General features: G+C 48.2%; 1 protein-coding gene across 2 annotated transcripts in view; it reads left to right on the top strand.

The window, feature by feature from the left end:
- ASTN2 (astrotactin 2) overlaps positions 1-20482 on the top strand; it is a 312197-nt gene that overhangs the window by 33466 nt on the left and 258249 nt on the right. For both annotated transcript variants that reach the window (XM_065853591.2, XM_071817431.1), the window contains exon 2: positions 15956-16143. In XM_065853591.2, coding sequence (XP_065709663.1) covers positions 15956-16143 — 188 coding nt within the window. The remainder of the gene's footprint in view (positions 1-15955; positions 16144-20482) is intronic.

Raw genomic sequence — 20482 nt, 5'->3', positions numbered from 1 at the left:
GGCAGATGAGTGCGGGGACGTGGTGTCCGGGCGTCTGTTCTGGTGGCTGTGGAGCATGAAGGGGCTCACAGAAGGTCATGTAGGCTGGTCCTGCTGCAGGTCCACGTCCCCTGAGCTGCCACAGCTGTATCTCACCCATGAGGTCTCTTCTATATGGACAAACAAGCTGGCGGACATGAGATGGAGGAGGTTGGAGATGTGCATGGGGTTGGTCCCCTTGGGATTTCTCAGGCTCTGGGCTTTTGCTTTGAGCAACCGTATTCCCAGGGTAGTCATATGTTGCTGTGACACCGCGAAATGTCACCCTTGCCCTCATGTCGAGGGGACGTGTGTCCCGTGACAGCCTGATGAAATAGCTGTCATCTTCTATCTACTGCCTGGGCATGGTCCTTATCTTAGATGGTATCTGGGGAGATGAAAAGAGAGTAGATGAAGGTAAAGCAGCCCAAAAGCATGGTGTCCAGAGGCGGAAAGGTGCTGGGTGTGTTGACTTGAATGAACATTTCATTAACAGGTACACTGGAGTTATAGAATCATAGAATCGTTTTGGTTGGAAGAGACCCTTAATTATCATCAAGTCCAACCATAACCTAACTCTAGCACTAAACCATGTCCATAAGAACCTCATGTGGGAACCTCCATTCCCCATCCCTCCTGCATTGCTCCTTTGAGAGGAGGTAGGAGACTTGGGAACGCAGTGTGAAAGTGGCTTGGTGGGTGTGTGGCCACCAGCCAAGGTTCACCCACCACAAGCAATGTGGGTGCAGGAATGAGCTGTGACCCAGGGCAGGGTGCCTGTGTTGGGGTCCTTGTGGTTGTGTGTTGGAGACTGGTCCCAGTCTGGAGCTGCTCGAGATGGGATCCCCTTGTGATGCAGCATGAAGTATCTGTGCCTTGTGATGGTCCAGCCTGCTTTTTGGTCTCCATGACTGATTTGTGTTTGCCTACAGACTCGTTTGTCGTTTGTGAGGTTGGGCAGCAGCATTATCTTGACAAGAGAGAGAGATTTAGAGCTTTGTAATCCATGCTTGTCCATCCTAATTACTTCCCTTATCAGCCTTCAGGAGAGTAACTTTACAGTGATAATTAGTCTCTTCAATCCCACCCTATCTTAGTAATTAACACAGAGTTAGAATGGGAGGGGAGGGAGGGACAGAATCTCTGTTTTGGGCTGGAAAGGTCCTTCTGGGGGGAGAACGTCATAGATTTCTTAAGCAATCAAATGCAGCTTGGAGAGGACAGCTTTGGGGATGGCCCGGGGAGGCTGCCTGTTGAGGACCTGCGGGATGGTGACAGCAAGTAGCGAGCAATGCGAGCCCAAATGGTGTTTATATAGTGTGAGTTTGGATGTTTTATTAAAGGAAGCGGTTGGCAGGCGCCGGTGATGCAGTATCGGAGTGGTGAGCATCTGCGGTTTGCATGGGCTTCACCTGGAGCTGCGAGCATCCAGCTCTGCTGAAAATGAGCCTATTCATCATCTCTAGTGTTGGAGACACAGCACAAAAAGGGCAGTTTGACCTAATACTGCCCTATAGCAGCTGCAATTACTAGAGTATAATTCATTTCAAATGGATCCAGAGATTTCTTTCCATTAACATCCAGAGCAAAAAAACGAGCATGTGGGCAGGATTCGAGGGCCAGGCAGTGATGAGCCCGACAGTCATTGCAGGCAGGGAATCAGTTGTATTTTATGGAGGAAAAGGGCAGGATTGGACCTACTGGGACTCCTCTGTGCTTCTCTGGGAAGACACCGATTTTTAATATCTGGTGTTTAAATAAGGATCTTAATTCTGAGTACAGATAGCAATATAGTGCGTGATGGGAGCATCAGGGCCATCCACAGTGGCACATCTCTTGCAGAACTTGATTCTCAGCTTTTTCCAAGCAGAAGGGCTTTGGTTCACAAAACTCAAATCTCCTTAGGGCAGTATGTTGGTTTTGGGTATGTTCTCTTTGAGAAGGAGGCCCACAGAAGAAGTTTGCAGGAGAGGGAAGAGTGGGGCACTGGAAAGAACTCCATTCACATCAATTTTAGGACATATTGGGGCAGGGTGCGCAAGGACTGCGTTGTTAGTTTGAACACCCCATGTTGTCTAAACTTGAAGATCTGTCTGTGTGTATCGAATTTGGCTTTGCAGTCAGCTAAGTCTTAATTCAGTCTTGTTTTGTGCTTTTTGGATCGAAGCTGTTAATCAGCAAGGTGGGTCTGAGGAGCAGAAATTGCTTTTGCATGCAATGCCCGTTCCAGGAATGAATGCAGCCGGGGCGGCGATGCTCTGGAGCTGACCTCGGTCTCCGAGGAGCCTGTGAGTAAATGTACGTAAAGGGAGGGATGGAATTGAAATCTTTTTTTAGGCTGCTCCTTTAATTTTCAGACATTTTCTGCCTAACCTGGATCTGAGAAAAGAAAAACATCTTGGTTTTTATTACAAGCCCCAAAGCTCATACTAATAGGTTGCTTTAGAGCTGGCAGTAATACCTTCCAGAAAGTGTCTGCAAAACTATTTGAAGGCTGGACTCTGCCACCACCTTCTCAGTATCTCCATCCTTGTTGGCTTTTTCCATCCTTAGTTGTGGTCTGTTCCCTTGTGCTGGAGCTCTGAAGACGACCTGCTTCTGCCAGGTCAGCCCATCCACGTTAACCATCGGCCATGGCCAAAAGGGTCTCAGGTCCTGGTTTAGCTCAGGTTTTCAAGTATGGATGCAGGGATATGGAGGGGGTCACCTGTCCGAAGAGTTTCCGTCCCTTACCGTGCCATTGCTGTGGATGATATATTTCCCTTGGCTTCTTCAGAGATGAATTTGGTCCCCGCCGTGCAAGGGGTGCCAGGCGGGTGTCAGGCTCTGATGTATGGACAGACAGACACTTAAGCGGTTGGGTAAGGATCCCTTTTGGTCGTGCCCCTTGGTTCCTTGCCCTGTTCCCGTCTTCTACAGTATACGTTTCCCTTCCATCATCATCGTGCTAAATTGAAGAGACAGCTCCATTCAATAATTCATAACCTCACATAGTTTTCATAATATTTAAAGGAGGAAAAAAGAATCCATGTGGTTTGTCCTTCCTCCAGGCTGGAGGTAGAGGAGCAGGAGTGATGGAGGCTGTTGGGTTCCATGGGCAATACAGTGATGGACAGAAACACCTCCTTGCAGCCGGATGCAGAAGACCTTCAGACTGGTAGGGACACAGGCCAGGTAAAAGCCCTCTGAAGGTGTGAATGTTGTATTGGAGAAGATTTGCGAGTGACCTGTGCAGGGGTCAGAGGGAAAGTGCTGGCAAAGATTTAACTTTTTTGTTTGAGTATGTTCAAATTCCTGACATGCTGGAGTCTGGCTTTCAAATGGGATTTGATCATTTGGAAACCAGCATGTTACTGAAAACCTGCAAGGCAGGCTCTTGGGCTATTTTTGATAAGTTTTGAATAGTTCCCTTCCTGGCCATGGAACTTATCCTCATCCAATGACTGTATAAATCGTGCAGCTTCCTTTGGCTCTAAGGTGAGGTGCTGGATTTATCCTCTTCCCATCCAGGCTTATTTTCATTCTTGTACAGACTTTCCTGAAATCTGAGTAGAGGGTGCTGTGCAAGTCCAAAGTGTTTGATTGTTTAGAAGTCACTGGAGTATCCTGTGTTCATTATTTTAACAATTGGAGAGAGGGTTTTATTTTCTCCAGAATCATAAACACAATCTTCAGTGTGTTTTATGAAAACAATAAAGCTAAACTCTAATAACCACACATTTTCCTTGCTTTATGTGCACACATCCTTGGGGAACAGGGCCTCAAGGACTCATCGTGCTCTGCTTTTAACAGAGTTTTAATGTGCTCAAGTTGGTAAGTGGTGGAGAGCCAGATTATGAATTTGCTTTGGTACCTAAAGGAATTTTCTCTTCCTTTAAAAATGCTCAAGGTGGGCAAAAAAGGCACCTCTGGAAGAGAAAGCCGGTGACGCAATGCAAAGATTTTAGCACTGCGATCCGAAAATCAGGCTTCATTTAAATGCTGTATGTTGCAAACTCCTCTGTACAAGGACTAATTAGCTTTCTTGCATCTCTTTCCTATCCTGTGAATAATACTGTTTTCTTTTAGAAGAGATCTGAGGCTCTCAGAGGCAATTTATAAAGGAGGATGCTCTGCTACAGCTGGAGAACCAAAGCAGGGAGATGAAGGGAAGCAGTTCCTAACATATTTAGCCACCTAATGGATTTCTTTTAATTTTTCAGTGCAAAACTAGGTTGACACCTGAGCTCTGTCTGTGATAGTGATTTTTTTTTTTGATTGTGAGCTCACTTAATGGGGTAGTTTTCATCCAGAAGTGTTGAGAGATCCAAAATACCATGAAGGTGCTCTAGTTTTGAACACTTTGAGGGGTGCAGGGCACAGAAAATCCCATCCTTTTGCCATTTTGTCAAAGAAGAGCATGTGACTGGATGGGTACATGTCCACATGTGCTGTAGTCACCCTGGGACAGCAAATGGCCGCTGGCTTGGCTGGGTCATGCCTGGTGCTTGTCTTTCACCCTTTGGTTGCAACCTACATTCAGTATTTCTGGAAGGGATAGATGGAGAGGTTATTTCCCCCTCTCCCTCTTGGGGAAACTTCCAAATGGTTTGTTTTCATCCTACCACAAACCAGAATAAGGTTTGAAACCTCAGAAAAGCCGCTTAGATCTTGATGGGAACAGCTTCTCTCTTTGTTTGATTTCAGTGCGGGGCGAGCTGGGAATGCTGGCTGTGTCTCTGCCTTCCAAAAGCCTCAACAGGGCCAAGCAGAGGCATAAATATCTTTGATATTTATGAATTTTGCTGGCTCGAGTGGCAGAGCCAAGGGTCGAGCAGCGGGCTCCTCAGTGTCTGCACATAGTGGCAGAGATGGACACTGTGAGGATCTCCAGGCTGCACTTACAGCTCATCCTTACAAGCACCATGTGCCAGGAGCAGGACCTTAATGTGTGTGGCTTCAGGAGGGATGATCTACATCTGTAGATCCCAAACCAAAGGGCTGGAGCCCAGAGGAAAGTGAACCTGTGTGCCTGGTGCCCAAATGATGCTGTGGGGTTGGAAAGTTGGCAGGGAGGGAAGAGGAGATGAAAGAGGTTGCTGTTTTCATGCAGAAGATGGTGTGGAGATGCTGGCAAGTCCCTCTCTTCTTGGGAGAGGAGAGCTTTGAGCCAGTGCTGGGTCTGGACAGGCAGTTAATGGGTGTCAGGAGTTAATTAGCATGGGCTTTAACACGGCAGGGCTGCTCTGTGCTGTTGCCTTTTCAAACTAACATGGATTTCTCTCGTCCAGAGTCCTTTGATGCTTGTGTGAGAGTATCGGGGCTCTCTGGTTTCCAAAAGGAGCTCTCAGCAAAAGAGTGATAAATGTGTTTAATTTTTGCAGAGCTTGTAGCCTGGTTTTATCCCAGGATCCGTCTCTTGAGGTTTTATTAGCTGACGGTGTCTGTAGGAAAAAGTCAAAGTGACTAGACAGGAACAGCCGTGGAATTGATGTAGGAAGCAAGAGCATGTTTTGGAGATAATGTTTCTCATTCTCGCCGTTGCTACGTGCTGAGTTCAGGCAGTGGTTTTCCAGTTTTGTTGTAGGTTTACAGCTGCTACGAGCCAAAAAAATCCTCCTGCTATGGCAGGGAGTGAGGTGAATGCTCTGGTTGTGATGGGTTCCCTGCTCTGGTCCATGGGAGAGTCCCTGCTGGGCTGGAGCACAGGGACCAGGGACAAGCCGGGTGACAAACACCCTTTTTCCCTGCATGTGTCTCTGTTAAGCCTTGCCCAGAGGAAAGCTTGGCTTGGCTTGCTGAGAGCTCTGGGCGGCAGGAGGGACCCGTCTGCTCTGGGTGTGCTGGCGTGGGGAGATGATCACCCTAGTTTTGGATCTGGGAAAGAGACAATTTGCAAACATGTGTTGATACGTTCCTGTAGGAAGCCAGGCACTAAATCATCACATTGCAGCTTGCGTGCGGATTCATCCAGGGAACCTATTTAATTAGGGGATAAATTTAGAAATCAATTATTATTTGCAGAAACAGTTTCTTTCCCTCTAATGAGGCTGCAAGGATTCAGCCCCCTCTGCCTCTCTTCCATGACCTTTGCGTATGCAGATCAAGGGTGGAAATGCTCTGTGTCTCTTCTTTCTCTGTGTGGGTGGCCCTTTTTGGGCAGCTGCTGGACACCTTTCCCTGAGACTCTGCTAGAACAGCAAATGAGGGTACAACCATGAAACCATGCTGCTGTTGGATGTAATGGTGTGGTAATGATGGGCACACCAGGCCCTGTGTTAATGGGGACATGGATTAGTCTCTCCTAATGCGGTAGGGGTTGAGAAGCAATATGAACTTGATGGGAAGGGGAAAATAAGGATGAAGGACTGGAATGGGGTGGTAGCCCTGCTGTTACGATGGGAGGGAAGGATGGGGGAGTATTTCCACTGGTTTGGAAATATGGGAGGATTGCTCCTGTATTTGGGGAGGTGAAGCACGTGGGATGCGGGTAACACGCCTGTGTCACCTCTTGCACTGCTGGGGAAAGGGACCCTGCATGTGCCAAGCTGGGGTGGTGATCGTGTTTGTGAGGACATTGCTGCTTCGGGCTTCAGTCTCTGCCACTTTGTCACTTCTGATCTCTGACAAATTGCTTAGCTTCTCTTTTGCCTTATCCACTTTTAAATGGGGGAAAAATTATTTTGCCCACAGGCTTCGAGAAGTCTTAATAAATTCGGTTGCTTTTATTATTTTGGATTTTAATGTCTCCTCATCTTGCGATGCCACTTCCCGAGCCCTCCAGCGACTTCTCTGTGCTCTTAGATCAGCTGCTTTGAGTCCAGTTCATTTCAGCACGAGTCAGTCCAGTGGGAGCTGAGGATTTTCACAGCGATGTGTCTCAGTAAAGTCCTTTTGCTTCTGGCAGCCTGGTGGTTTGCAGTCCCCCCCTCCCCGCAGCTCTTTGCTCCAGCACCGGGGCTGCCCAGGTGGTTGGTCCTGTTCAGGGGGGTCTGGCACCCCGGGATAGCATCCTTGTGCTCTTGCATAGCTCTTGCTGTTCTTCTTTCCTGCAGAAACCTGGTGGTGTTTCACCACCGGGAGGCTGTTGGTGTGTCCCGGGCTGGTGGCATCCTTCTGGAGTAGATAAATGTGCAGGTTGCTCCTGGATGAAGGTGTAATACTGGATTCTTAGGGAGAAGTGAATTTTCTGTGAGGTTGCAAGAACTCTCTTCTACAAGGAAGAGCAGAATTTGGGGTTTGTGAATAGCCAAGACAGAATGCGGGTGCTTGGGTGGTACCTTGGGTATCTGGGAGGCTTTCCAGGGAGCGAGCCATCAAAAGCCTCTCCCAGGTAGGAGATAAGACCCTTGATCCTTTTGAACCGTGGTGGTTCTCTGCCTTGACAGCAAGGGAGGGGACTCTCCTATCGTGATGCACATGAAAGGCTCCAGCAGATGTTCATTCCTGGTAACTGGTATTTTTGCCCTTTTGGGCAAGAGTATGCCCAGGCTACTTGGCTTTTGATGCACCCACTTGGTGCTCCAGGTAACACATAGGCTGAAGAGTCCAGATTATCCACTACCTGTTGTTTTATTTTGTTTCCTTGAAAATTCCCAGCCAGCAGCCAGCAGCCAGCTCCTTTCCTGTCCTTCTCCTTGGAAAAGGACATCTGTCTCTCAGGAGGGTGAACAGTCCTAGTGTTTGTCCCTCTAAAAAGCGGTGAGACCTTCTCTTTCCTTCCTCGCTTTCTCTCCTCCTCTCCCCATCCCACCCCGGTGCGTGGGGAATTTCTACTGGGACCCCCAGTGCTCAAGAGCTTATTGGGAGGGGAGATCTGTGGAGGAACCGTGCTCGAAAAAATTACTTCGCTTCACAATTTGAGCATCGCCCTGAGCTATCAAACTACCTTATCATTTTAAGAGGTATGTTTCCCAACGAGAGGCATTTAAAAATGCATAGAGGTTGTGAAGCACTTGGGTAGTTCTAATCGAGCTCTGAGCGATGCTCGCCCCTCGAGGCCGCACTGTTTGCTCGCTCCCCGGCGTGCGCTGTGCCCACCGGCAGATGCTATAAAACCGAACGGCGTGCTCTGCTTTGTTGTGAAGTCTGCCTGGCTTTGCAGCGCTCTTGAAGTCACCTGAATAGGTCACCTTGCCCTTGTGCTGCTGCTGCTGCTCGCAGGGAAGAGAAGCGCGGTCTCAGATGCCTGGCTTGTCCCTTTTGTGTGACAGCCCCCTTGACCCTCGGTGTCCATCCTGCTGTGCTGCTGCCCTCTGCCCTGAAGAAACTCAAATCCCTTGTAGTTGTTGCTGTCACCTGCACAAGGAAGAGACCATGGGGATATTTTGCCAAAAATAGAATGTTTTCTCATTCCACAAGCCTTGCCTAATTCCGTTCATGACACCCGGGGCTGCTCTACTGCTGTGGCTTCTGTGTTTGAGGTGCTGCTGGCTGCCCTGGAGAAAGGCATCACTGTCCCACCGGTAAATGTCTGTGTCGGGGCAAGGAAAGCAGGAGGAATGTGGTGGGAGTTCAGTTAAAATATAAGCAGAACCCACCCGGCCCCATCTGCACATGCCAACGCGTGCTGTTACTTGGGAGAAGAGACCAACACCATCCATGCTCCAAGCTCCTTTAGGCAGTTCAGAGAAGGTATCCTCTCAGCTCCTGTTCTCTACCTGAACCCCCAGGTCCCTCAGCTGCTTCCTTGTCGAAGATATTGGTTTCTTTAATAGGGATTAATAGTTGTGATTTTTCAAGTAGTCTTTTCCCCCATTTATCAGCTCTGTCTCTTGTTGGTTTTGAGGATCTGGTGTAAGTGGGGAACAGAAGACTGCTGCAGCTTTCCTCCTGCAGGTTTCATGGACTGGCAGCTCTTTCTCCTGTGACAAGAGGAAAGACTCAGCTCGCACTTGCACCTTTTAGTGCTCCTTCAGAAGTGAACGCTGTGGCTCTTTTGAGTGAGCCAGGAGTCTTGAGGGAAGTGGCGAAGCTGGAGCTTTCAATAAAACCCCAAAGCACCTCCAAAGCAAACTCTGGTACCTTACTTGAGTGGTGGGGATGGAGGAAGGCGACAGGACTGCTAAGCAAAATTTGTGCATCAAGGCACTGCGGTCACACTCTTGGCTCTTGCAAGCCTGCCCCATCATCTCTGAAGGATACACAGGAGGGGCTCAAATGCTTAAATTTGCTTTCCTTTGCCTTTTTTTTAACGATGGCTGCATCAGCCAGTTGGAGCGCACTGTGGAGGGGCTGCGGCTGAGCCCCCCAGTGCTGCTCCAAGCCTGGACATCTCATCTCCCCAAGAAAGCTGCACCCAGGAGCTCTGCCAGCTGCTCTCCCAAACCTGCCATTTCTCACTCAAACCAAGAAGGCCCGTCGTGTTGAGCTGCCCGCGACTAATTTTCTATGGGGTTGGTTTAATATGCAGTAGCACCGTCTGTCTGCACGCACTTGGCTTCCACTGCTGGTCAATGGGAGTCTCTGCTGACAAATAAAAATGGAATTGGATGGAAGGGAATTGAAAGTCAAAAGGGCCCTGTAATAATTTTAGAGTGCCTGAGGCGCCACGCTGAAGCCGTGGCATTATAAATAAGGGTAATGTACTAGTGACTGAATTGCAATCAAAGCAGCCGTAAGAATGTGGAGCGTGCGCTGAGCTTCTTTAAGGTGTGTGAAGTCAGATATGATCTGTAAGCAGTGCAGGCAAATCAATATCTGCTCACTGACGTATCTACGGACCCTAAAGCCTGCGATTAGAAAGTCTGAAGGGTTTTGGAGCCAGCGCAGAGGGCTTGAGAACTGGAGCGAGAAGAGCTGTGTGGAGTGAACTAACCCTCCAGTTGTCTCCAAGAGTTTCCAGGGCCTGAGTCCTGGAAGATGCTGTTTCTGTCCTCCTGGTTCACCACCAGATCTCCTGGACCACCTGTGTGATGATGCAGTCTGCTGACCTCTTGCTGCATTTCAAAATAATTACATCTACCTCAAATTTATCTGTTAAAAAGAAAAAAGCATGTTTATGAATAATGGTGGGAGGATGGGAAGATCCAGATGTCCTCCCCTTCAGTTGCATTGCTCTGATTGTCAGGGATCCTTCAGTGGCAACTCAGCTCTTATCGCATCTAGGTGATCTTTGAGGTGGCTGGTTGCAGGAACATGCCCCAGACTTCTTGTTCTTCTCCTTCCAGGCGATTCGAGCAAAGCCTAAAAACTTTACCACAAATGCCAGCTTGTCCTGGGAGACTTGACGTTTTGCCTGTCCAACGTCTGACGCACGGTGCTGCTGGTGGAGCAAATGAGATGCAGAGAGAGCACCCCAGCCTTCCCACAGTGCTGGTGGGGCTGCCCATGGACCACCCCAAGACCCAGGCTCCCTCAAGCTCTCCCCCTTCCAGCTCCATCCCTGGACACGCACCGTGTCCCAGCAGACACGCACGGTGCCGAAGCCGTCCCTGAAATGCTCTGGAGGTGCAGCCCTGTGTTCCTCAGAGACAGGGGCTTTGGAAAGAGATGATCAGAGGGAGCTTGTAGTCTTTTCTTTCTTTTTCCCTTATTAAACTTCTGAGCTTCTCTATTACTTTTTACGATCTGCAGCTGCGTTTGTGTCTTGCCCTAGGGAGTACTGTGGGGGGAGTAGAGGTAGAAGGGAAGGAACATGTTAAAAAATGAGCAGAAGGGAAAAAAAAGTAATGAACTGAGCTAATGATGGGGATAAAAACAACCCACCACATTGCCACCAAAAGACCCAAGTCCTTAGAACTATTAGGGCCTGTTTGACTGCGAAATAGTCCCCCGGGGAGCATGGGGGAAGCCCCATTACTAGAGTCGTTTTGGAGCCAGTCTGCACAGAGAGCGATAATCTATTCCACAGGGAGCAATCCTGTGCTGGCAAGGGCACTGGGGAGAGCTCTGTGTTTATGACTTTCTGCATAAATTTGGGTTATTAGCATAAGTGGTAGCTAGCACCGAAGAATCTATAAACTAACACTTCACCGGAGGTTGGTGCCTCTGGAGAACATTAAGTCAGAAGAGCCCCCGGACTAATAGCGGGAGAAACAGGGTTGCAGGATTAGGGGTGACGCACGGGGAAGACAACAATGATGCTGTTGTCAGTGCTGGTGTTTTGTGCGAGATGGGATCGTGTTTCTGAGCCTGCCGTAAAAGGAAATATAATCACTAACCAGATCTCTGGCTTCTTCCCTGCCAACAGATTAGGAGGATGAGGTGTGCAGGTGAGCTCATGGAGTCTGGCTGCAGGGTGCAGATCCTGCGGGGATGTAGCAGGTGGTGAGGAAAAAGGCAGCAGGAACCTGGATCCACGCACTGGAATTACTCACAGGCTTCTCACCCGTCACACCAAGGGTTTGGTCCTTGTTCCAAAGGTGTCCGGCAGGTCCCAGGGTCTGAGCAGCACTGGGGAACAGAGAAGAGAAAGCGCAAGGAGGGGTTGGTTATCTAGGGGTGGGGAACTGTGCAGGGATGAAGTGCCATAAGCAAAAATGGCTTATTTTAATAATGACCTTCAAGAATTAAATAAAAATACAATAATCATGGTAGATTAGCGAGAACAAGCCAATTAAATACAAAGCAGCCTTTGCAAAACGCCGTGACAGATAAGGCAGGGCTGCAACCTCCCGAATCGCTGATGAATGTTGAAGCATTGCATAAGGTTGGGGGGGTTGGGGGAGCTAGTGAATATTTGAATTGAAGCCTGGCAGTCTGCCTTGGAGAAGGCAGAGGTGAAAAGGCGATCCATCCATCTCTGCCTTCAGTAAAACAGCGCGGGAGGGGGCGGAGAGGCGGGAGGAGGTGGGTAGGGCGGCCAGGAGCCCGAAGGCATGAAGTAACAATCCTCCAACTTTAATATCTGCTGTTTCATTTTATATTCATCATGTCAGCATAATCTGCTTTTATGGGAATCGTCTTGGTTCCCAACCAAATGCATTTAGGCCCTTTTGCTTTTTAAGTTTGATTGTAATACGAGTTGAAGACTCCAGTGAAATGTTTATGTGTAAGGTTTGTAGCAATGGCAAAGGGAAAAGTGGCATTAGGGAATGAGTTGGAAGAGATCTTGCTGTGGTTGCTGATGTCCCCTACCTCCCCCTGGGCAGGTGACCTTCTGAAGGGCATGAGCCTGGGTCCTGAGCTCTATGAAGGGTTTTGCTTGGATTGCTTGTTTGTTTTTCTGAGAAACACGTGGAAATTGTAGTTTCATGGGACCCAGAGCCCAAGGAAGGGCAAAAAAAGAAGGAGGTGCTCTGTGTGCGCTTGTATTAAATTCAGGTGATCGTTAGGTGATGTGGAAGATGTGGACATGAGGGGCAGGTGGGGCTGGGGAGGAGACAGAGACATCTCTGCTCTGCTCTGGTCACAGGAGGAATGGGCTCCTCAGGTCCTCTGCTGTGGGATGGAGAAATGTGAGTATTTGTAGGCTTTGAAAGATGATGAGGATGATGATGAGCAGGGGTCTGGCTGGGTGCTGCTGGGACCTTTGTCGTCCCTTCCCTGCCACTCTCCATTGGGCACAGGGAGAAGGTAGGAAGGTGACATGGCAGATGTTTTATGGTCTGTTTGGCTGTTTTACTCGGTGTTTTACTCACAAAGCTGTGTTTGAAGCCAGGCTGAGAGCTCCCTGTCTGCAAGATGCTGAGATTTTAAATGGCTATAGACTACAAGTGCTTTTCCATTGTTGCCCATTTAAAACCTTAACTGTATCTCATTCTATTTTGGTGCAGGAATGCCCTTAATTTGTTCCAAAAGCATTTGAAAGCTCTGATAACAGGCAATCTTGCTGCAGACTATTGCATCCTTTCTGATGGATGGGCTATCGCTGCTGTAACTACCGTGTAGATAGTGGGGTGACGATGTGTGTCCAGTGAAACACAGCCAGCGTAATATTCATGTCAAGTATATGAGGCCAAGAAACTTCCCCGTGTTTGGATATTGAAGAGTTCAGCAGCTAACGGGGCTTGAAAAGGCTTTTCTTTCTTTGTAAGCGGCGAATGTGATTGAAGGCTCACGATGTCCTGGCAGTGGGAATGGCCAGGTTTCTGCAACGCAGGCTGCAGGGGTGAGGAATGTATAGTTATTTATAAATGTATGGTAAATGGTACCCAGGCTTGGCAAGTCAACTTTCGTCAGAAATTGCCTTGCTGCTGGGTTTGCTTAAAATTGTGAAATGAATGTTAAATTGAAGTTTCTACTTTTGGAAGAGACCTTTTGAAAATGAAACAGGCTTATCTTCAGTCTAGGCTAAAATCCAAAAAATTGCCTGTATCTCAGAACTCCCCAGAAATGTTCTCTGTGATCCTTTTAAATATCCCATGCAAAAATGTGTGCCCAAGGGAAAAAATTTGGAGAAAGGTTGACCCTGCAGGTTTTTTCCCCGTTTCTCTGATGTGATGTAGCCTTTGGGAACTGCAGCGGTGGGGTCCTGGTGGCATCGTGTCTGGGTGCTATAATCTCCTTTCCTGAACTCTTTTGGAAAGTTCTGCTACAGGGATGTGCGTTAATACTGTAAATCATCCTCTCCTGTGGGTGATTGTTTCTCTGAACAGAATTAAGATGGTTTTGTGTAACCAGAGTCCTGTGTCTTGATGCTTCTGTGCTGCCCTGTGGTCTGTTTGCCTCTGTGGAAGAGTTTGTGACATCCGTCCCAAAGCTCAGTGAGTGCTTTTGCTCCTGAAAGCAGCCTTTATTGCAATTTTAATTAGACAAAGAGATGCTTTTCAGTACAGATCTCTCAAGTATTGCTAGGAAGACAACTGCAATTAGGCAGCCCTGATGTTCTTCATTTTGTTCTTACTTTTACCACTGTAACAAACCTTCTCTGCTTTAACCTTTTTGGAGGTGAGAAGCACAAAACCCTCATTTCGTTAGATTCCCAGGTCTTGCACAAGCTGCCGTCCTGCAGCGCGAGCCGCAGAGCTGGCTTGATTTACAGGGTAAAGAGTGCAAGCAACACCTCTTGCTGCTGATTTGCTCCAGCAAACAGCTATTTATATTAAAGGAGAGAAGGGATTATTAGGAGCGATCTCATTGCAACCTCAGAAATATGACAGGGAGTTCACGTGTCCCTTCCAAAGTGCAAACGTGGGCTCTTGATGGATCCCATGCATGGTCAGGAGCTGTTTAGTTTTTCTCCTTTGAGTGCTCAGATGTGCATCGAGATGGGGGATAACGACCAGCGCTGTGCTCGGGAGGCAGAGATAATGAGCACAGCCCTCTGATTAGATTCAGGTGGCAGTGCAACCAGCTCAGGTTATGTCAGGAGTATAATTAGCGAGGTGCTGAATCACAGAGTTGGCAGTGACGGGGTAACCTTGTCCCAGCCCTTGACAAGGGGGATCCTGCAGGACCAGGGATCTGATGGGGGTTTCTTGGGGAGCAGGGGGTGGTTGGCTTTGTTTTAGTCTCTGATGGAAAGCCAGAAGATTGCTGCTGGCGAATGTATTGATTTCAGGGGTAAGAAAAACTGTTCTTGATGAATCAAAAGGTTTTTTTTCTGGGTGGGGAGGTGGGTCTGGTCTTGTAGCCTGTGTGGCTGCTCATGAGCCACAACTTGGGTGTCTTGAAGTGTCTTGGCTCAAAATGTGTGGGTTACTCCTCAAACAGCCTCGCTGGGCTTGTTCCTTGACATGAATGGGCTTTTTCACAGCTGGGTTTAGGGAAATAAAATGCAGAATGCCGCTGCCATTTGCCGGCCACTTTGCCTGCAGGAGGACAAGCCCTGTCCTCTGCACAGACCTTCTCCTGGGTGATGTTCCCCGGCCAAGGTGAGGAGAAGGATCTCATCTGTGTTCCCACCACGGCTGCCAGCCTTTCTGGAGCAGACACGCTGTATGGAATGTAGGTCGTGGTCTGTTATAGCCGGTTGTTCTTTCCAAATAGGAGGGAATTGAATTTGGGTCTCCCACAAAGCAGGTGATTGCCAAAGCCGTGGGCCTGGTGACTAAGAGGACCTGACTTGCTTCCCATTGCTTATATTGCAAATGGAAAAACAAACACAAAAAAAGAGAGGTGGTGGAAGGAGAAATATTTTGGCTCATTTTGCACTAGTGTTTTTTATTCCGCTTTGATTTTACTGCCAAACTGCCAAATCAGTTCTTTGCGGAGATGGGTTTAAAACTTGATGGGCAGCTGTGGAGCTGTCAGCGCTCGTGCCCGTGTCTGCTGCAGCTGAGGCTCCGAGCTGCCGGCTCCCACTGTGCCGGAGCCTGAGGATCTGCGGCTTTTGGGTCCACGGTGCCTGGATCGTCCAAGCCCCTGGTGAATCAGATGTGGTACCCGAAGTCGGGGAAAGCTGCCGCAGTGGATGTGTGCGCCGGGATGCTGTGATCCCGGTCCCCAGGATGCTTACGCTGTAAATTGGGATTGGATGGGATATAAAACTAACAGGAGGAGGCAGAGGAAGACCGGCAGACATGCAACCCCAGGACCTGCTGGTTGTCTCACTGGTGCTTGTTAGTCTGTGCTGGGACTGTCCCTGCTAAAGTGGGCTCTGGTGTTAACGTTGCTGCCTGGAAGAAGGTTTTGTTGCGAACACCAGCAGAATATGTACTGATATCTGCATTTTGGCTTGCTTGGCACCAAGAGTCCTCCCTGTGCCAAGCAGCGAAGCTCCCCTAGGCTTGACTGCAAAGCTCTGGGAGCTTCTTCCAGCCTTTTTGCTGGGAGAGCTATGGGAGGTTAAAGGCACCCTGTGCAGTGTGTTATTTACAGTTGTTGTTGTCTTTGTAGTCCAGAAATCCCAAGGCACTTCAGAACCCCTTGCTTTTTATTAAGGAAGACAACTGTTACTGTTTATACTTTGTGAAAATGGCAGGCGAAGGCCAAAAAACCCCGATGCTCAGGTTCCTCCAGAGGCAGTACGAGGGGTCAGACTGTAAAGTCCTCATTCCCAGGACTGCTAAGAATATTGCCTTTTAGCATCATGGATGAAAACACTGATCCTCAGTTGCGTGTTGTGTCCCTGCAGAGATGTCGGGAACCGTGGCTGACATCTCGCTGGTGCACTGGAAGCAGCAGTGGCTGGAGAACGGCACCTTGTACTTCCATGTCTCCATGAGCAGCGCCGAGCATCTCTCCCGGGCCACCCCCCCCAGCCTCCAGGAGCCCTCGGAGATCGTGGAGGAGCAGATGCACATTCTTCATATCTCGGTCATGGTGAGTGGAAGCTGCTGGTGGCATCTGCGGGGACAGAGGATCGTCTGGGAGGGGACAGTGGTTGGCAGCTGGATGGTGGTGGGTGGGAGGGTGGTGATAAGGAGCTGGGTGGTGAGTCTGATTTGCAAATGTGCATGTCCCTTCTGGTTTGGGTCTCTAGAGAGGGAGAGATGTGTTTGAATGAACCAGAACAAAACAAAAGAAGTTGGTTGGTCTTTTAAGAAATTGAAATAAAATAAAAAAACAGACTATAGAGAAGAAGTTGTTGGGGGGGAGACAAGGAAGCTCATGGTTCCTCCTGCCTTTGCTGGCAACTGACAAGGGGTTAATGGAGTATTTCTCCTTAGTCTTGCATTTGTGCATGTGCAAAGGCAAAGTTTTGGGCTTGGTCATTTCTTCTTGAAGCTTTCTGAAACTGAATTCTACCTATCAAGTGAACATGGGCCGCAGCATGTTCCTTCTCTTGTGAAGGATGAGTCTGATCTACAAGGATGATCCAGACGCTTTGAATGTCTCCATCTCAGGTGTTGATGTGACCTTTTGTTAACATATCGTGTATGTGCTCTGTTGCCTTTCAAAATGCTTATATCAGTATCTTATGAGGTGGTTGCTTATGTATTTGGATCTGATCCATCGTTCCTCTGTGCTTTAGCGCTCCATCGGTAAAATGGGACTAAATTTATTGTCCTTTAACTCCTGTTGGGCAAATCATCGTGCCAATAAAAGAAAAAAAAAAAAAAAGTTAGGCTTGTAGCTTCTGTGTATATGCATGACGCCTATTTGCCCAAAGAAAGTGTTTTATGGGATGGAGGTTCCCATTGCAGCAACCCTCTGCAAAAGGTGCATCTGTTCAGATCTCGCAAGCCATGCGTCATCTCCACACCTTCTGCTCCTTGTTTTGGAAGGAGGAGCGGAGACGATGACTGCACAAAGCCTTTTTTTCTTCCCCATTGGAGCAATCAGCTGTTTCTCTTTTACAACTTAAATGTATTTTTTTTGAGGGAGAGGAGTTGGGGACTGCAGCTTACTGGGTTGGACTGGAAATGTTTCTTATGTCCTGCTAAAAATGTCAGTGTGATATGGAGTATTGTGGGGGAAAAAGGGTAACACTGGCATATCTAGAAAAGGAGCCTGAAAAAATAAGCGAGAGACGGAGCAAGGAATAACGACAGCAAACCCTGAGTCTGGGGTGTGAAAAGCTCAATTTCTGGTTTGGGTGTGGGATTGCTTTGTTATCATGGGCAAACCTGTGCCTTGGAAAAGAGACTGGTGGCTGCGGGGGCACGCTGGCTCTGGACCCTGGCAATTAGTGCAATTGCTTGAAATGCGAATTTTTTTCAGCTGGGAGAGATTCAGTCCTGGACCTCAGACCTTGCTGAAGCTGGTTGTTCTAAAAAACATGATGATTGAAATCAGTTGATGCTTCGGGGGGAGAAATGAGTGTCTTTGAGAAATTCCTGCCCAGAGCCTTCCCGTTCTGTACCTCGGAGCATGGTAGGAGCAATGCTGGTGGACTGGAGCTGAAGGTGTCACTATGCATATCACAAAAGAAATGTTTTTGTAGTCTAATTCTGAGTTAGCCAGTGAAGTATGCTTGGCCACATCACGCTGGAGCCGATGGCGTGGCTTTGTTGTGAGAGTTAACCCTGAGCTTCTCTTGCCCTTCTGCAAAAGCAGGGGGAGGATGGGAGACAAACAATCCTCCTCCAGCACACAATGAGACGTGGTTCCAATTGCTTTATGAATCCTGATACTCCTCTCAATGGGAGCGGAGGTCCCAGGTGGGGATGTGGTCTGGGATGGGATCTGGACTGCGCGTGTGTCCCTGGGGAGACGAAAACCCTGGGTGTCTCTGCCCTGGGTCAGGATTGCAGCACAGGCTTGGAACTTTTCCCAGTTTTTTTAGAAAATTCATTAACTTTTTGAGAGAACCCAGGCCAAGTTTTGAGTTACTAGTAGAAGATAAACGTATATTTTATTGTGTTTGTGGTTTGGTTTTTGTGTTTTTTTTTTTTTTAAACCTGCTTCAAGACTACATGGAGTTATGTAGCTAAAGTAAAACAGCACAAAAATCTTTGTTTCCTGGGGGAAATATTTCATCTAAGACCCTGGGCTGTGCTCAGACTGCTTTCCTATGCCTTTACTTTCTTCCTTGACCCTGACTACATCGCATCCCAGAGAGCCCTCATCCCTTGAGCCCTCCTGCCTCCCCAGCAGCGGGGTTCCCAACTATCGCATCCGTGGTACCCTGCTCCTGTCTTCCGATCACCTGCCACATCCGTATCCCTCTTCCTACCTCAAGATGCAGCTGGACATCCCAGGTACTCTTGTCCAGCTTCTCAAATTCAGGAGATTGTACCATGGAGAGTGTTGGCATCTTCTCCCCAAGTAACAAGCGATAGGATGAGAGGAAATGGTCTCAAGTTGCGTCAGAGGTGGTTGAGGTTGGATCTTGGGGACAATTTCTTCCCCAAAGGGCTGTGGGGCATTGGAACAGGCTGCCCAGGGCAGTGCTGGAGTCACCATCCCTGGAGGGGTTAGACAGACGCAGCGATGAGGTTCTCAGGACATGGGGTAGTGCCAGTGTTGGATTATGGTTGGACTCAATGATCTTGAGGATCTCTTCCAACCAAAATGATTCTGACTCAATGATAAATACCTTTTCTCCTGCTTCCTGCCATAGAGCTTGATGTCTCTTACATGCTCTATATAGACTAAAACACCATTCCTGCTATGCAGGAGGCATTCCAGCCCACCCCAGTGCTGCCTTGGCATTCAGGGTCTGTGTGCCCCATTCATCATCAGCCCAGCATCTCGCTGTGGGGGACGGGAGGCGACATGGGAAAGTGCTTCTTTCCATCTCCTGTAAGTGGCTGTAACACTGACTTTTACCTGTCTCCTCATCCTCCAGCTGAGTTATGGAAAGCCAGGGAAGGTTTGCCTGGGGGAATCTTGCTAATCCTGCGCTTAGGGAGGACTGTGGCAAAGCTTTATTGGGCAGCGCGACATCTCTGAGCTGAGCTCCCTCTGATGGGAACGTTGTTTTGGATTTGTGTAGATGGTAATGACTTGGCTGGTCGCTCTTCCTGTGCCTCTACAACCAAGACCTCTCCTCTGCACTGTGTGTGGGCTTTGGGAGGGTGTAAATCCTGGGTTTACTCCTTCCAGTGATTTTGACGGTCGGTACGTGGTTTTCTTCGGGGAGTGGATTTGCTTCCAGCGTGGCAGCAAAAAGGCCACCGGTGTCTGTGTCCCCGGGGCCACCATCTGCCCCTGCAAAAGCCCTGGGCAACCATGACCCGCTTCACACCTCCCTTCCTGAGCTCAAGGGCATCTTTAAGAGCAGAATAATACTTGATTTTAATTTTTTTTCCTTTCCTCACTGTTTTTTCTTAATCTCTCCCCAATGAGACATAACATTAATTACTGCAGTTAAAGGGAATTCAGTCTCCATTACTGTCTGCCACCCCTCTCCTCTTGGCTTGAGCACCTGAAATTTGTCTCCCAAATGAAAAGAAGGGAGAAAGGGGAAAAAAACAAATATGCAAATACTAGATTTTATTTATTTACCTTTTTTTTTTTTTCACGCAATGTCAAGTAGAAAGGAATCAATATTTTTGTCATTACTCCTGTTGTGCTTTTTCCCCATAATCTTAGCTGTCATTTGGGTTTAATTGTGTTGTTTCCTCTCGTGTGGAAGTAAATCTTATCTGTTTTGGATTAAAATTCAATGAAGGTCACAGCAGCTCGAAAACTTACCAGGCTGCAGCAATTAATGTTCATTTGGCTTTGATAAATTGGAATGTTCCCCACAACAGGACTGGAGTGGATTTCAGAAGCAATAATTCTTCCATTAACTCAATGATTCCCCGCGTGATGGAGCGTCTTGCCACTGCTCTGTTTGTCATCTGTCACTTCAAGGATCTGGGCATATGCCTGATATGATTTATCATGATTATTGGGGCTGCTTGTGTCAAAACATTTTAAACCACTAATTATTCCAGCCTTGTAAATTGCTGAATTTAACAAAACATCAGAGATATTTATTTTTCTGTTGTTCCATGCCATTTTGCGTCCCTGTTTAATTATTGCTCTGCGTTGTTGTAAATTCAGACCCGAGGCCACGTCCAGCAGCGTTTGATGTGGGTGGGGGCTGATTTGCTGGGCTCTTGGGGAGGGATAGGTAGGACAGGAGTGTTTTATCTCATGTTATATCTCTGCATTGACCCATCTTGCAGATGTTTGGAAGAGCCATTGTATCTCAAAACTCCTCCTGACCCTGTGAGATGCTGGGACCTGGGGCTTCAGCTGGAGAACAGGAGCTGAGGGGAGACCTTCT

This window comes from Patagioenas fasciata, chromosome 20, assembly GCF_037038585.1.
Source record: "Patagioenas fasciata isolate bPatFas1 chromosome 20, bPatFas1.hap1, whole genome shotgun sequence".
NCBI lineage: Eukaryota > Metazoa > Chordata > Aves > Columbiformes > Columbidae > Patagioenas > Patagioenas fasciata.
Note: the sequence above shows the minus strand (reverse complement) of the source record. Positions and strands in the feature narration are given on the sequence as shown.